This window comes from Oryctolagus cuniculus, chromosome 16 (genome assembly GCF_964237555.1).
Source record: "Oryctolagus cuniculus chromosome 16, mOryCun1.1, whole genome shotgun sequence".
NCBI lineage: Eukaryota > Metazoa > Chordata > Mammalia > Lagomorpha > Leporidae > Oryctolagus > Oryctolagus cuniculus.
In genome coordinates this window covers 39995820-40013467 of record NC_091447.1, presented here as the reverse complement: position 1 = coordinate 40013467, position 17648 = coordinate 39995820, and the positions used below count along the sequence as shown (strand labels likewise).

Below are 17648 nucleotides of genomic sequence, written 5' to 3'. Positions count from 1 at the left end.
TAAAGTCTTACAAAGGAAGAGGCAGCCCAAAGGAGCAGGCTGGGTAGACAGGTGCTTGCTACATGATTCACTTTTCCTTCTTAAACGTTTCAAAGATTTTGTGATAATTTTTCAAGACTATGAACAACATGGTTTTGTGTCTTACTAAGTTCTCTGTGTGCTTATATAGTCACGTAACATTAATACTAACATCCTGGCGTCTGCACTACTCAGAGAGAACCCACATGTGGTCACACTGGCTGTGTGTGGTTGTTTATACGTGGTTTTTATTTTTCCTCTGTCTGTCTTCTCTAAATTCATATTTTTGGTCAGCTGATTTTTTTTTGTTTGTTTGCTGTTTTTTTCCTTCTGACCTATTGTCCTCAGTGTTTTGGATGCCGGAATGTTTCAGAGTGTTACACTTCTCTGCTGCACAAATGAAACAGTAATTTTGTGTCACACAGAGCTGTCAAGTGAGGGTGACAAATAGTCACTTCTTAATAAATACCTGTTGAATGGTTAAACACACTCCATAAAATTTGTTTTTCAAAAGCCACGATAATTAAAATCAGTGAACAATGAAAGTAATCACCAGCCCCAGCTATCAACCTACTGGGTTTTAGCTGCTGTCAATGTGACACAATGAGATCATCTGGAATCTCCTCCAAAGCCACTGAACTGAAAATAGGGTTATATAGAAATATGCATCCGGAAGACTATAAGGCATTCTCTGTGCAAATCCCAGAGGCTGTTTCCGACTGTACCCCTGTGCGGGTGGAAAACAACAGCACGTTCATTTTGACAGATGCACCCAAAGAGCAGCACTATTTTATCTACCTGGATGTAAATATGCAACACTCAGAAGTGTTCTGGCATCAAAATAATGCATGAGAAACACTCTGAAGACAACGGGGAGGAGGAACCATTACTCCTAATTCTTCATCTAACAGACACGTGAAAGCCGGGATTTCTACTGAACTTTTCCGAAGCTCCTGAAATGAGATGACAGAGACCCCCGCTCGCCCGCAGGGGCTGCCCATGGGCGGGTGAGCTCCCTTGCCGGACTCAGCAGGCCCACAGGGGTGCGTGCAGGAACATGTACACCGTGAATCTCACTAAACCTGGTCCCCTGCTGTCAATCTCATTAAACCAGTCTAACCCTCTCTGGGCCGGGATACAAGGCACCCATCCTCAACTCCAAGGCCGCAAGGGGCGGGAAGGAGAACTTCTGGCAGGGCACTGCTGGCTGCAGGCAGTGGAGATCTGAAAAGTACCTCCCCGGCTCTCTGAATCCCCGGGTTCCTGCACTGGCTGGTGGCACAGGGGCGCAGAGCTGCTCCTCAGTCCCCACCCCATCCCACCCTGCAGACGACCGCACACTGGGCTCCCAGGGGTGCCCCGAGGGGGCTGACCGAGCACACGCCCACCACAGCACGCAGAATGCCCCGCTGCCTTCGGGCGGGAAGGAGGGGATCCTGGCTCCAGGCCTGCCAGTCCCAAAAATGCAGCCCGCCTCAGCCCATTGTGGTCAAACTGGCGTCTCCGTACAGCCCCAGAGCCTTGAGCCAGAAACTGTTAAGTCTCGCAGGAGTCAGAGAGGGCTTTGCCTTAAAGGAGGTCTTTTTCTGGAAACGACGCTGAGTCTGCGAGGGGATTGCACCCAGCGGCGCCGCGTGGGCACGGCGCGCCCGAGGGCCCACGGGCAGAACCCGAACACAAGGTGACAGCGCGGACTCCCACCGCCCCAACAACTTGGTTTCTGTTAACCGTGAAATAAAAGGCAGCATTCCTAGAATTGTTTCCACATAGCTTATGAACGCCGAGAAAAAGCCGTCTAAAAGCCTGTAGACGAGGCCTCCAGACTAAACAAAGTGATCTCGTGTGGATACTGGGCAGAGCGGGGACGGTGGGGACGCCAGGGGCCCAGTGCCCGTGCGGGGACGCCCCGGGGCCCAGCGCCCGTGCGGGGACGGCGGGGACGCCCGGGGCCCAGCGCCCGTGCGGGGACAGCGGGGACGCCAGGGGCCCAGCGCCCGTGCGGGGATGGCAGGGACGCCCGGGGCCCGGGGCCGCCGCGAGGAAGAAGCCTGGGGTCTCCAGGCTGTGCATCAGCCTGTCTCTGAGGAATTTCTCTCTCCAGCCTTTACTAAGTGTCTGGATTTTGGAGAGGCGGGAACGGAACAAATGGCAAATCGGCTACCAGCGCCAAAAGGGCGGCCGGTTGCGGGGGCATTTGGCGCAGCGACGCCGGGGCGGGGGGCTCACCTGTCTCTGGGCCTCGGCCAAGTTGAAGGGGAGCGTGCCCTCCTCCAGGGGGGCGATCCGGTCAATGTCTGCCAAGGTCATGCGTCTGCGGGACAAACAGCAGGAGTGGGGCAGACACCGGTTACTAGGATTTACCTCACACGATCCACACCGACCCGCTCTCATTTCCCGTATTTCGGCCTTGACTTTAATTTGGCTTCCTTCTCTCTCCCAATTGCTGCCCCTCCTCCTTCCCCAACCTCCTAACCTCCTTTTATTAACCTAATTTAGAAAAAAAGAAAGAAAGAAAGCCAACTTACCCCCTTGGCTCATATAAATCTGCTAACTGAAACAAGATGTCGACTTCCATGGGTGTAACCTGACCAAATTTCTGTGCGGCCAGAACAAACTCCTCTATATGGAAAAAGAGGCAAAAGGAAAGATTCAAGGAGGAACAGCCACTAAACGCACTGGATGAGCGCACAACACAGAACTTGATTATTGTCAGTGCTAGAATTCAAGTCCGTCCAAATCGGGTGAGAGCTTCTGCTGTCCTTTCAGGTCCTGGGAAGGCACAGGCGTGACAGTCCTCTGGGATGGTTTTGGGTGCCACCTGAAGGCTTGGCAAAAGGCACACGGGATGTTATCCCGCTGGCACTCAGGGAAAATAAGGAGAGGAGCATCTAGGAAGCTCCACGTGCACGGGTCCCAGGATTTTTATTAATGAAGCTATGGAATTCCAGAAGGAATTCTCTATTTATATATATAAAAAAAGACACTCAAATGCCGATGGTATCTTGTTCCAGGCTTAGCCCTCAAGTTACCTTTGTCACCAGGCACGATTATGGAACTTCTCATGTACTTCTGAACCGCCAATCCAGTTCCAATTCTTGCAAGATTGGAAAACACTTAGGAAGCTTTACATGTTTTCCCCATTTAAAGGCTGTCTTCAGTTTATTTAAAACTTGGCGAAGACTGTTGTGTTAGCTTTTGTCTGATCAAAGGACCGAGAACACACATGGACCATATGGCTAATCCGTGTCAGTGAGATAGAAAAATCTGTAACATAAACTCCTCCTTGCCTTCCCCTCTTCTAACAATAATACCCCAAGGTACCTGCAGGCAAGAATTCAGATCTACTCTCACTCACCCTTAGTCACCTCCACGTCTTTCCTGTTGCCAGCCAGAGTGCTGTAGATCTTTCTAATGAGTTCCATGTTGTTCAGGAGAGAATTAAATCCATTAAAATAGGAGAAACTAACTTGATGCGACGTGGTACCTCCAGCGGCCTCAAGTAAGTTGAAAATAAGAGAGAAGATGAAAAATTAGAAGATTTATAGATGAGGAAGATGCAGAAGTGGACGTACAAGTATTTTATGCAAGCTTGGACATAATCCAGAATGCATGTATCAGAAGCAATGACCATAAGTATTTTTCTTTCACATTAAACAAAAAAAAAGCTATAAATGATTTTTGGAAGTAACTGCAACTAATCATGACCAGAACTTGTACTTTCCACACACAACTCCTAGAGAACTAAATAAATACACGTGTAGGATTATAGCAGGGCCAGTAGTAATTTACAGAGTTCAGATTTCAATTGGAAATGTTTTATAAGTTGGTTTATTTCATCTAATGAGCAAATCTCAAAGGCTTATATACACGAAACTATATTATGTGCATGTGTACATGTGTGTGCTTATACATGCAAAATTATATTATCTCAACACAAACATACTATGAAACGTGCTCAACCTAACGTTAATATCAAGACATGTCATGTTACTTTCAACCAGCAATAAATAATCATTTAGGTACAGACTTTTCACTGGTGGGACTTGTGGCAAACAAGCGTATTGTGGTAAAATTATGAGATGTCATAAGCTTGGGTGGGGTGGAGACTGGTTAGCATTCTGATAATCAGAATTCTAAAGGAGCTGTATTTCTTCACAGGGGGCAGGGGGAACAGACAGCATGTCTATTATGAATAGAACTTCAGTGTTGCGGTTTCAAATTCTACCCCTCTCTAACAAGGCAAAATGTTTTTAATAGGAAGGCACTTCTTTATAAGCTAACAACCACATAAATCTTCACTTGGTAATCATTTAAAATAGCTGACATGAGAGTTTTGCATGAAGTAGAAAGGGGATGGGGTGAGGGTGGGGGTGCAGGCAGGGAAAGGAGTTGGATTAGCCCTGTGCAGAGTAGGGAAGGCCTTGTCTGGAGGGCACACACCAGGAAGATACAACCCAAAGGTTCCCTCACTTCCTGCCTCGGTGAGCACTGTGGGAAACCCAAGTGATGGGGAACTCACCCACCGTTCTCTCCCTGGGATTAACAAAAGAGAGTAACAACTGGGTAGCAACTCCCAAACCTGAGTGAGCCATAGAATCCTCTAGAAGCTTCACAAATTAGATTTCAAGACCTCCGCCCCTATGGATGGTGAAGCACAGGCCTGGAGGAGCCCCTGGAATCTGATTTTAGTAGTGATTCCTGGTGGGTCCACTCTTCCAGGACAAAGGCTTGGGATCCAACACCATAGACTGCTGTGGGACCACCCAGGGCTCAGGACGTAAGGTGGGGAGGGAGGTACGCGCGAGCACGCACGCACGCACGCACGCACACGCACGCACACACATGCGCACACACACACACACAGTGAATGGGTGATGAGTGAGTGCATCCAAGCTTTAGAATTTCTGCTCTGCCAACCTGCTCTAACAAGCAATACATGGGCGTTACTTTTTTTTTTCTTCTTTCTTTGGCCCAGCAGTACAGTCAGTCTGCCACATGTGGAGATGCTGCACCCTTGGCTTCAGCCAAGCAGACGGAAAATACGAAGACAACAACAACGCATCCGCACTGAACGTGGATGGACGTTTTTCCTTACCCTCATTCCCTGAGCCATTTGGTGTTAACTATTTATAGAACATTTTCGGTGCACTGGATGGTTCAGGAAATCTAGAGAGTATTTAAAGTGTGCAGGAGGATGTGTGAAGTTACATGCAAACACTGGGTGCTTTTATAAGGGACTGGACCACGTGTACATTTTGATGTCCAAGGAGGTCCTGGGACCCATTCCCTAAGGATACAAGAGGCACCCGGACGCTTCTTTAAGACAGCATTGGGGACCCTTTTAACTGCCAAGGGCCACTGGGTATTAACATTATTCGTGGACCATACAAAATTATCAACCTAAAAATTAGCCTGCTATAGATTTACTGCATTTTGATTTACTGCACATTTGCCTGTGGTTGCCTTAGCAGGGCCAGACCAAATGATTTTGTGGGCCTTATGCAGCCCCTGGGCAGACAGTTCCCACCCCTGCTTGAAGATATTCCATCTCACCCAGACGACAAATTAACCCACCCAGTGAACGAGCCAACACACACTCTTAGCCTGCAAGCTTGGTAACGCAATCACATTAAGAAAATAGTAGTGTTTGAGACAGGAAAAGAAACTATACATACTTTACAAGAATTTTTCATACAGTCCCTCATTAGTTGAGCTTAAACTGGGCAGAATAAACTATGTCATTAGGGTGAGTGACAACTTACAGCTACGAGACATTCTTCTACAAAAGGGGTCAGGACGTGGGGGCGGATGGTGACCATGATGTTTCGGAAGTCGATGGCTGTGACTCTTCCAGTCTTGGCACTGTCCCGCTGCACAAAGGCCTGCTTTGCATGCTCCAACTGTATTTCCTACAAACAAAGCGAAAAACTGTTTCTCATTCAGTTACTGCAAATGACTGTTCATTTCCAAACTGGGCTGAAGCAACATGGAGTCTACCTGGCCCTAACAAGCGCCATCGGCTTGTTGGAGAGCTGTCATCACCTTCCGAGAACTTTGCTTAGATAAGGAAATGTGTACTCCACCTTACTCTCCTACCTGAGGAAGCCTGATCACTTCCGGGCCCCGCTGGCAGCCAAGAGCACACGGACAATGGAAACCGGAATGAGTGGTAGGTTCAAAGACGTAGCCCAGGCCAGCGTAGGTGATACAGATGAACAAAGAAACACACAGAAGAGAGCTGTTCTGAATGGCGCCCTGGTACAAACTTGTGACGTGACAAGGGACAGAAAAGAGCAGCTCTCTGCAAGCGCGAGCTCTGGCAGGGCTGCTCGGCTCTGGCACTCTCAGCATCTGGCATAGGTTCTCTTGTCCATGGGAGGCCGTCCTGGGCACCTCCACCCCGCCCACCTGATACCAGTCGGCCTTCTGTCCAAGGTCATGACAGTTAAAAGTATCTCCAGGCAGGGCCACATACGCGGACCACTACTCTTGCACAAGGAGTTATATGGGAGGGGGGTCAGAAGAGGCAAACGTGCGGCAGTCTCTTTGGCAATGCAGTTTTGATCCACATGATCGAAAAGAACAACCCTACGTGTCTGTCGCCACGCCCAGAGGGCACGCGTGCGCACAAAACGCAGCACAGCCTCCAGGGGTGAAGACGCAGCTTGGGAGGCCCACATCCCACGTCAGAGTGCTGGTTCCTGTCCTGGCCATTCCACTTCTGATCCAGCATCCTGCTAAAGGGCGCTCTAAGAGGCAGCGAGCGATGCTGCCAGCAGCCGGGTCCCAGCTACCCACATGGGAGACCTGGACTGAGTTCCAGGCTCCTGGCTCCAGCTGGGCCCAGCCCGGGCTGCTGCAGGCGTCTGAGAAGGAAACCAGCAGATGGCAGATTGATCTCTCTCTCTCTCTCTCTGCCTTTCAAATGAAAAGACGTTACAAAAAACAGTCTCATATCAGAACTCATCAAGCACCTTTCTGCAGAAAGCCTTTTATTTTCTTCCTCACAATACTCAGCCTATAGAGCGACAGCTCATCTCTATGCAATTAAAAAGGATTATTGATGTGGCTCTCAAGGACTTCCATTTATTTACATGACAGGAAGTTTTAGTAAATAGTAAGAAATTAATTATTCAGCTTTATTTGGTGAGATGACTTATAGTTGTGGAAAAATGAATTGCCCTTGTGAATTAGTGCAAACTGAAGTATGAGAGGAAAGATGCGAGTCTTCCTCCCTCCCATGTGGGGACCTTGTAAAGGCCACAAAGCCACACACCCATTAACCCACTACTCGCCGTCCCTCACCCCGTGTACAAACCCCCTTATGTGTCCCAGGCTCTCCTTCCTGGCATGTCGTTTTTCTCATCACCTCACCTGGAAAGCTGTCACCTTCAATTCTTCAAGCTCCCTCCCCTCGAGAGTAAACCAGTCAGCAGAGCAGCTCCCCTGGGGCTTTCAAAGGTCCCTCCTGTGCCTCTCTCCCATCACTGGCCTGCTGGCTCAGGGCCTCCTCGGACCTCCGTGGTCCACCTTGCACTTGCCAGAAGTCACCTTTCAGAATCACAGATCTGACCTCTGCCTCGTCACACAAGACCCATGCGCCATGCAGGGCCTCATGACCCTGCAGGAGCTGCTCTCAGGCCTGCCCGACACACCTTCCACAAACAGAACCAGGCCTCCCAACCGAAACTCAGCTATGAGACTTGGCTTATCCTACCTGGCAGGATAAGCGATTGTCAGCACGCCTGCCTTCTCCCTACCTTTGCCAGGGAAAGACGCTCCGTCCCGATTACGCCTACCCCACGCATGCCGCTGGGGGGGATGCTTTAGATACAGTGGCACTCCAGCTACAGACATTGTCATCAGCGATGGGTATTCCATAAAACCAGCTGAATGAACAAATCATGATCTATCGAACAAAAAGGGGTTCTCTGTGCGAGTGTCTCCAATTCAGGAGGAAGGAAGAAACCAACTGTTAAACACCCTGGAGTGAAAAACGACCACAGTGTGTATTCAATTGAAAGTGAATGAACACGGATGCCTTTGAATTGCTAGACCCATTGCTAAAGCTATCGGTAGCCAAGATTACTCTCAACAATAGTGGAAGGTATCTTCAGTTATTTACCATTTCCCCTAGTTTAAAACTCTGAGTTTTAAAGATCTTCAGACCATTATACCAAAAACAGCATCGTGTTCCCTGGCCACCCATATTATCAGAAAGCAGGAGGCCAGAAAGGCAAAACCAGCCTGCCTGGGGGGCCAGCTTGGAAAGCAGGGGCTCCCTGGGGGCGGGGGGCTGGAGCCGCAGCTGCGGGACAGTGCAAGTGGCTGTGAGGACAGTGTCACTCCGCACTCCGGCCGGCACTTCCGCCCCTCCACGCTTACTAGCAGGGATCCCTCCATTGTGTAGGAAGAAAGTTTTTTTTTTTTAACCTTGTTGATGAATAGCTTGAGAATACACATCTAGTAGCTAATAATGATTGGGGATGTTAAAATTCCAGTGGAACAAGAAGCTAGATCCATGCAGTTCTTGAAGGAGAAGGCCAGAGTGAAAACAGTGGGTGAGGCGGCTCCCCCGCTTTCAAGTGGCTTACTGAGGCAGCAAAGTGTCTGAGTCCTGGCCGCTTCTTCCTCTTGGGGACCAAACGAAGCTTCTGCCTTGACTGATACAGCAGCCACAACGGCGTATTACGCCTCAGACACAGTTGGGAAACTGTTCACAGGAATGACTTTACAAATGGCACCGCCACCCTATACGGTACCGCCGTTAACCTCATGGGACAGGAGGCAGAAGAGTTGCAATGCCAACCTCCCGCCCGCCCGTGATGCACCTCGCGCTTTATCCTGGATAATGGCGACAGAAATTTAACTGAAATATATATTTGACACTTGGGAATCTGAAGAGCTACGGGAAAGACAAGAACTGTTCTGTTTTGCTGTTATCTGTTTTTATGGGAGAAGAATAAACTTCCCAAGGTTTTCCACGAAAGGCGAATGCCGAGGCAGCCAGGGCATCGGAACTGCCTTCCTAAGCCACAGCTACACGAAGGGGAGACCCGATCTAAAGGCCTTCTCCCGCCTTCGCTCTTTCTCAGAGCCCCCAAGAGCTGCAGGCAGAGGAAGCGGTAATGACGCTCCTGAGAGCCGACACTCGGACAACCTCATGAAGACGTGAGTGAGGAGCGCGCCATCTGTGAACAGAATGGCCACGGCACGTGACGTAACACAAAGCTCTCAAGGAAACCCTAATGCACACGCAGGGCCACCAAGAGTCTGACGCTTTCTAGGTCTGAACCCAGGAGGCAGCACACGGACTGGGAGCTTCCCCAAATGCGGGGACCAGACAGGGAAGTAAGTGACCCGTGTAGGGGCTGGACAGCAATGGAGACGCAGCCGTGACACTCAAGTGTCACAGGTTAAAAGACTACGAGTTTCGAAAAATCCAGACTAGTCTTGATATTTCTTTTGAAAACACAACCCGTGGAGAGAAGCTCCAGGGTCAGGTGTTTGGCACAACGCACAGAAGTATTTAACCAACAGACCATCCAGCAATGAAAGGGGCCACTTGCAAAGTAGCAGGTTCTCCGTCACCAGAAATACCTTTCCAAGCAAGGAATGCATGCCGCAGGCTTGCGTGAAGAGAGGGTGACGTGATGACGCCGACACCGGGGCGTCGGCACCGGGGAGGGGTAGATGTGCCAGCATTGTGGCACGACCGCCTCCTGGGGGAACTCAGCTGATGACGTCTGTAGCCTGGGGCCCAGGTGTCCTCTACACAGGCCCACCACCACCGGCTGTACAGGGCTGTAAAACACAGAGGCCACACCAGACAGCCATTTAATAAATGGCAGCTTGACTTCTGCGGGGGTGAAAGGTTTCAAATCCTCCGAGGTCTCATCCAGGCAAGAGCAGCTGTTCTGCTGAGTCATTCTGGACAGCTGTTCTGCTGAGTCATTCTGGACTAGCCACAGGAGTGCTCACCCAGCACCAGGCAGGATGGAGAGGTAGCAGTTGAGGGCCTGCACCCTGACTGCGGGCCAGCAGGCAGGTAAGTCTTAAGTGCCACTCACCAGCTGCACTTTAGGAGGCACCCGAAGCTCGGGCAGGGTTAGCAGCACGCAGCTAAGAAGCAGCAGAGTTGAGATCTGTGCAAGGCGTGACTGACTCCAACACTGCCCTGGGCGAAAGCTTAAGGAAGGGAATGCTAGGGAGATGTGGACAAAGCTTTGAGGACAACTTGAATGTAAAAATGGAGTGAGCTATATTTCAAAGAATTCTCTTAGATGTCGGGGGAGACAGGAGACTCCACCCCGAAGGAAGACACCTCACGGGAGAGAGACGAGGTGGCCAACCACAGTGAGCAACCCGCAGCAAGGTGAGTCGAGCTTGCAAACAGAAGTTAAGCCCCGTACGGAAGAGAGCTAGAGGCACAGGTAGAAAGGGGATCTGAAAGTTCAGGCACACGGATTTTAGGGAAAACAAATCCAGAAGACCAGCATTCACCTGTGTTCCCAACAGGGTGCTGTGCTGCCCTGCTTCCTCTCCTTGACCTCCTAACCACCTCGTGAGCCGGGCCTTACCAACACCTCCACACGCAGCCAGAGGGGGGCGTGGCGGCGGTGGTGCCTGCTGAGCCACAGGTGGTACCTATACAGACCCGCCTCCTGCCCGTACAGGGAGGTCTACCACGAACCAGGAGAGAAAACACGCACGCTGTAGAACCAGATGAGATCACCCCATCGTGCCTCCAGAGGGCAGGGGCACAGCCCACATCAAGCTGATAGCGAAGGAAGTACAGAGCATGAAACAGAGGGCCCGAGGCTGTGTGGCAGACGCAGAGGGCTGCAAAGGCACAGGCCTCTGTACCGAGCGCTCCCAGCGCCAGGCAAAGGGCGCCAGGGAACTGCCGTGGATGGCGACCCTGGGCAGCAGGTGGGGAGGGCACCCTGGACCCAAGACCACAAGCTCCCAGGGCGAGGCGCCCCACGGCCGTCTCTAGGGCAGTTCCGCTCGGGCCCAGCTCCTCTTCCCTGTTTGTAGTGAGCTGCTCTGTCCCCTCTGTACTGGCGCGTGATGATTAACAGAATAGACTTTCATGGCAGCAGTCTGCAACTGCTTCAACACGCCCCGTTCAGACTGCTACAGGGAAACATGGAACACCTAAGAATCGCTAGCTGTACAGAAATCAACATGTAGAGGGGTTATGCCGCATTAGGTCTAGCATTTATGCTTCTAATAGTTTCAGGCCTGTCATTTCCTTAATAATCCCCAGTCTTCCAGTGGGCAATTTTGAACGTAAAAACCCCTCTCTACCTGTACTCAGACGTGCAAGCGTGTTCCCTGAGAACAATCTATCAGTAACCACAACAACAAAACAACCACAACAACAAAACGGACCCTAAAAACCAGCAGCACATCCTATTACAAAGGCAAGAACATTAACCAAAAAAACTCCAGATGATCTGCACCGTTCACCATCCTGAAATCCAGAATTTTAGTAAGGAAGTAAGGAAGTGACTCAGATGAATTACTCCTTGGAGGTGATGGTCAGAACTGGGGCCGGGTGCAGGTAACTGTTTACAAGGAAAGGAACACAGATGTATAGAGAATACGGCATGCCTGGGGTTGGCGTTGTGGCCCAGCAGGTTCAGTCACGACCTGCAACGCCAGCATCCCATGTGAGGGCCAATTCGGGTCCCAGCTGCTCTCCTTCCAATCCACCTTTCTGCTAATGCACCTGGGAAAGCAGCAGACGATGTCCCAAGTACTGGGCCTCTGCCACCCTCGTAGGAGACCCAGATGGAGTTCCTGCCTTCAGCCTGGCCCAACCCCAGTGGAGTAAACCAGATGGAAGATCGACACCTCTCTCCCTGATCTCTCCCTCTCTGCTACAGCCTTTCAAATAGATAAACAAACTCTTGAAAAAAAGGCATCAGATTTAGCACAATTTTAAACAATTTTTTTTTTTACATAACAAACCTGCATACTGTTTAATACTAGGCACCCACTTTGTTTGCATAATCTTATACTAATTTAGAGGGAAAATATTCAAACTAAAAGATTCACATAGTTTTAAATCGAGTAAAAGTGGAGCTCAGCTGTGCTCCCGCACTGGCTAAGCTGAGTTCAAGGAGGGGCGTCCCCCCAGTGCCCAGAGAGGGGCCTCGGATCACATCTCCAGCGACGACGGCATGTGTGGCTCAGTGCGCACAGCCTCCCCACCGCGGAACCAAGTGCAGAGCTTCTCCATTGCTACCTCCCTGTTCCCCAGATTTCATGTGGCACTTGCCAGGGGGGTCACAGCCGGGGAGGTGCTGTACGGAGCGCTCACCGTGAGGCGGGCGCCGCGGTAAAAGCCTGCACGTCGGGCTTTTCGACAACAGCAAGCTGAACAGTGCCCTGCACACAGCAGCGCAGTGCATCCTCCCCTCTGCCTGGGAGCACAAAGTGTGTGATGCAAACGGAGCACGTCCTGCATTTGACTGTCCCTGTGCTGGGATCACCTCGCCTCTGGTCACCATCGCCTGACCAGCAACGGCTGCCATTTGGACACAAAAACAGAGCCTGCCCTACTGGAAGGGCTGTCGGCTACTTCATTTTAGAGCAAACATCAAGTGACGCTGTCTTTAAGGTCTAATTTATTTTTATTTGAAAGGTAGAATGAGAAAGAGAGAGACAGAGCAAGAGAGCGAGAGAGAGTGAGTGAGAGAGAGGTCTTCCATCATCTGGTCCTCTCCCCAAATGGCTGTAGCAACCACTGCTGGGCCAGGCGGAAGCCAGGAACCAGGAGCTGTGCAGCCAGCTGGGGACCGAACCAGTGGATGGAAGAACTCTTGCTCCTTCCCCCTCCCTCTCGGCCACTTTGCCTTTAAAATAAGTAAATATTTAAAAAAAAAACAACACCAACAACAGATTTTTCCTTATACCAGTATGCCATGACAAATACAGCAGCACACCCTATGAAAGGTGACGGCCGAGCCAAGACCACAGCTGACCCGCAGTGGTGACGCTCGGGCGGCCACAGTGACAGGCAGCAAACATCAGTACCTGTGAGAGCACATTCCCAGTGCTCTACGGTCCAGGGCTCAGAACCTGAATAACCAAAATGTCTTCCTCTTTATACGGAAAAGATTCGGGCTGATCTCTACAGCACATCTAATCTGGGTTGACCCCCTACACCAAGATATTGGTCCATCTCAGTTAACAAAAAGAACCAAAACTGTTCAGTTGCATTAGTGGTGGGAGTATGCTCTGTCATTCGACAGAGTTGTACAAGACTCACGCTAACTCAGGACAGAGGTTCTCACAATACGAACGGCCGGTCGAGGGAACCAGACACAGCTCCCACCCCCAGCTCTGTCAACCATGTTTTCCCCTCTCTGGAGTTCATCATCCTCTTTGGACAAAATGAGGACCTGATGAACTTTCAATAACACACTCGTATGCCCTTAAGATCTGGGCTCTGCTGGGCCAGGCAATGCCATCCCTAACTATCTGTAGAGAAGATGCGAGAGAGCATTTCTCACAGCACCCCCTCTCAAGGCAGGTTAACAAATGGAATCCCAAACTCAGAATCAGGCCTCCCCACCACTCAGAGCATAGCTGCTTTCCTGATCACTTTCCCCGAAAATGGGGAGGAGAATTCCTTCAAGAAGCCCAAGTCTGTAGGGCCCATCAGTGCCTATCGCAGCAGCAACTCAACTCGGAAAGCTGAGGACAGGAGGCAGAGCTGACTGGACAACGCATGGCAACAGCTACTGCTTGTACAGCGCTGCGCTGCAGCCCCTCAAGAGCCAGCCCCTCCTCCTCCTGTGTGCCCCACCAACAAAGCCATCATCTCCCCACTCTGCTCAGACCTCCAACTCAGAGGGCCACCAAGAGTTCTGCAAGTCTCCACGTATGAGCTCCCTCAGCCTTGGCAGGCCCACTCCTTTATCACCCCCTGGATCCGTCACCTTAGCCCACCGCCCTCCCTGTCCCCCCACCCCAGGCCACGGCCATCTCACTCCGGGATTGGAAGCAACTGGCCAGACTCCCTCGCAGGGGACATTCTCCGTACAATTCCCAGAGCAATGCTACTGAAACCCACATCTGGTCATGTCTGTCTCTCTGGGCACCGTCAGCCTCAGGATGAAGACCTGAGACCAGTTCCGTGCGTCCTGATGTCCTGAGCTGTGGAGTGGGGACCACGTCTTCCAGTGTGGGCCACCTGGAACATCACAGTTCAGGATGCGACTGGAAAGCGGTTTCTCGGGCCCCATCCAGAACTGCTGAGTCAGAGGCTTCCGGGAGAGAGGCGCCCAGGACTCTGCATTGTAAAAGAAACTCCTCAGCTAAGGGTCCTTACACTAAAATCTGAAAATCACCACTCGAGGTTTAGGGAAAGTGAATTCAGTCCCAGCTTTGTGGCCTTTGAAAGTAACTCTTAGGACTGGCGCTACAGAACTCGGCAGAACCAGAGCTTTACTCTGGAGCTAAGAGTAGAGGTTTAGAGGTGGTTGTTGTTGTTGTTGTTGTTGTTGTTATTATTATTATTATTATTTTGATAGGCAGAGTTAGAAAGTGAGAGAGAGAGATAGAGAGAAAGGTCTTCCTTCTGCTGGTTCACCCCCTAAATGACCACTACGGCCGGTGCACTGCGCTGATCCGAAGCCAGGAGCCAGAAGCCAGGTGCTTCCTCCTGGTCTCCCATGGGGTGCAGGGCCCAAGCACTTGGGCCATCGTCCACTGCACTCCCGGGCCACAGCAGAGAGCTAGACTGGAAGAGGAGCAACCAGGACAGAATCCGGCACCCTGACCGGGACTAGAACCCGGAGTGCCGGTGCTGCAGGCAGAGGATTAGCCTAGTGAGCTGCGGCACCAGCCAGGTTTAGAGATTATTTTAAAACACACATACATACTCTATATAAAACCACACTCACATGCACATGTGCACATCCATGACCTGGGAAGCAGAGATGATAGGACGCAGCATACAAAGACAGCAGTAGACACAACAGTATAAATGAAGGGGTAACAGAAGTGGGGCCCCACTCTCTTGAAATCCTTCCTTACTAACAAGGAACAAGATGACAGGAAGAAGGAGGCTTTGTGTCCCTGCTCCTTGCATCATTATAAATTATTTCCATCCAAAGCACAAGAAGGCAAGTCTGGTTCAAAGAAGATCGCCTTGCCACTTCATGAATTTTATAGCCAAAGGTGGAAAATTACACCACAGCTCACCATGTAAGTGATGGCCATGAGTGCCGCACCTGCACAGACGAGCACATGGACCGAGGACGACCCGGAGAGACACAGGGTGGCTGAGAGTGGCTCACACATACTCAGACAACTGCACCTTGCCAAGAACGGCAACCACGCGGCTGAATACACGCAAGCCCGTAACACACAAGCTGGCTGGGACCAACAAGAGCTCTCTGTAGGGACCCTCAGGGGCGCAGGGCAGCGTGGTCTCTACCATCTGCTCGGGCCCCCAGAAGCCGCCAGCATGGCTCTGCTGTCCTGATGGCTGCCCCCCTCCTCAGCAGGCAGCAGGTTGCCGCACACCTGGGGCAGGCAGAGCTTCCACTCCTCACGCAGCCAGGCTTCTGCGGGCACAACCTTGGCGCCGGGCAGGGAGCCGGAGCCTGGGCTTCTGAGCCCTGCCGAAAGCAGAGAGGAGCGTGGGTGCCTGACAACGCGAGGGCCTCCAACACCGGAGGCTGAACCCACATGGATCTCTAGGAAGCCACCTGCATCCAGAAGACAGCCCCAGAAGCAAAGAACCTGAAGCAGAGATTTCAAGCTCCACTTGCATTTGGAAAAGGTCCAAAGGAAGTAAATGAAAGACTGGCAGTGGTGGGAAGTGACCCGACAGTCACAGCCAAACCGTCACTCACCAGCATTCACAGAAAGCCTGCCGCCCACCACGCACCCATTCCTTCACGTCTGGTCCACAGTGGGACGGAGAAGCAAGGCCCTGACCACGATCCCTAACTGCTGAGACTACTGTAATCTAAGTTCCATTCTAGCCACAAAATCCAGGCCGCTGTGGGATGTTCCCATTCTCCATGGCAGAAGGGGGTCGGGTTTATGTGAAGTCCCTCCAACTGATGGCAGGAAACGTAACAGTAGTCCCTGAGCCATTGCATCCTGTATCTCGAGGGGGCTGTATCCCAGGGGCTCCAGCGAGTGGCTCACAACCGACTGCATTCAGCATAATTGATACTTGTTCAGAGGGGCAATGCGATCATCCTTACTGTTGCTAACATCCCATTAAGTCTCAAAGTTAATTAGGCTGTGTTCCATAAAGTCAATTTGAGGCACCCGTCTCAATAGCATTATTGTAATTATTCCTCATCAAAATGAACACCACCTCCTACGGCGTGCCCGTGTCCTGTGTGCACAGCAGCAAAAATCCAACGCATTCCACTCTCCACCTGAGTCAGCCGAGTAGGCTTATGTTTACACAGAACGAAAACCGGGTGCAGACAGCAACATGTTTTGTTTTGTTTTGTTTTGTTTTAAAGGAAGAAGAAGAAAATACAAAGGCAGGTTTGAGGCATCTTGTGCTGAGTTTCCAAAGGCCAGGAAAACAGAAGCAGAGTAACATCGCACGACAACAAAGTGCACCTATCACGACGACACCATCAAAAGTCAAAACGAGCAGCAGCCCTTGAAGCGGCTCCACAGCCTACACGCTGGTGAAGACCACACGAGTTTCCTGAGTGCAAGCCCACGGGGAGGGCACGCGGACGTGCCCACATTCCCTCCACCTGCACCCCTGCAGCGCTGTGCGTCAAGCCCTCCGCGGAAGACCCTGGCCAGGTCTGGGGCACACAGGAGAACCAGAGGTACCACGGCACCCACTCAGGACATTTCCGGTACCGAATGCCTAAAGGTGACTTCCCCAGCGATTTTCTCCTCAAGACCCAGAACTTAAATAAACCAAATGAACACTCCCTTAAATGAGTCTTCCTGATGTTAGACTGAAAAAAGAAAAATGTAATTGCTAGAGAAACAAAACAAATGCACAAAACTCCAAGTTCAAGTGGTTTGTCCCAGAGACTGACGGATCCCGGGTGTTGACACCGCTGCTTGCTACATGTCAGTATCACAATGAAACCTTCTCAAAAGGACAGTTCCGAGGAAAAGGGAAATGCAGTCACCTTCTTTGAAATACCCTCCTGCAGGTTTCACCGGTGGCCAGATGATAACTCACATGGGGGAGGGAGCAGGCAGTGGAGAGAGGTCCAGAGAGATGGGGCCAGGAAACGGGCACTCAGCAATGCAGACAACCCCCAGAGTTCAACCTTGGGTGTGGGGAGCAACCCGGACTAGACTGTTACTGGAATTAAGACTTATTCTATGCATCTGCTCTCCCACAATATGGCGCTGGGAGAGGAGAAAACAGCTTCTACCCAGCTGCCTCCAGTTCAACCAATAAACAGCAGGACCTGCTCCTGATTGGAGGAGAGCAGCGTGCTCGGCGTGTGGGCAGCCGAGTTAGGATTGGTGGAAGAGGACTATATAGGAGGAGAGAGACGGCATGCACCAGGAACATCTAAGGGGAACATCTAAGGGAACACCTGTGCAGTCCCCGAGAGAGCCGGCCGGCGGTGTGCCGCTCCCCTGCGGAAGTGGGGAATGTG

General features: G+C 51.2%; 1 protein-coding gene across 5 annotated transcripts in view; it reads right to left on the bottom strand.

Annotated features, from left to right (window-relative positions):
* Positions 1–17648, bottom strand: part of SLC25A13 (solute carrier family 25 member 13) — a 189909-nt gene that overhangs the window by 63828 nt on the left and 108433 nt on the right. For all 5 annotated transcript variants that reach the window (XM_051852956.2, XM_051852957.2, XM_070059810.1 and 2 more), the window contains 4 exons: positions 5781–5927; positions 3374–3512; positions 2544–2637; positions 2245–2329 (listed from right to left, as the gene is read on the bottom strand). In XM_051852956.2, the coding sequence (XP_051708916.2) occupies positions 2245–2329; positions 2544–2637; positions 3374–3512; positions 5781–5927 (465 nt within the window). The remainder of the gene's footprint in view (positions 1–2244; positions 2330–2543; positions 2638–3373; positions 3513–5780; positions 5928–17648) is intronic.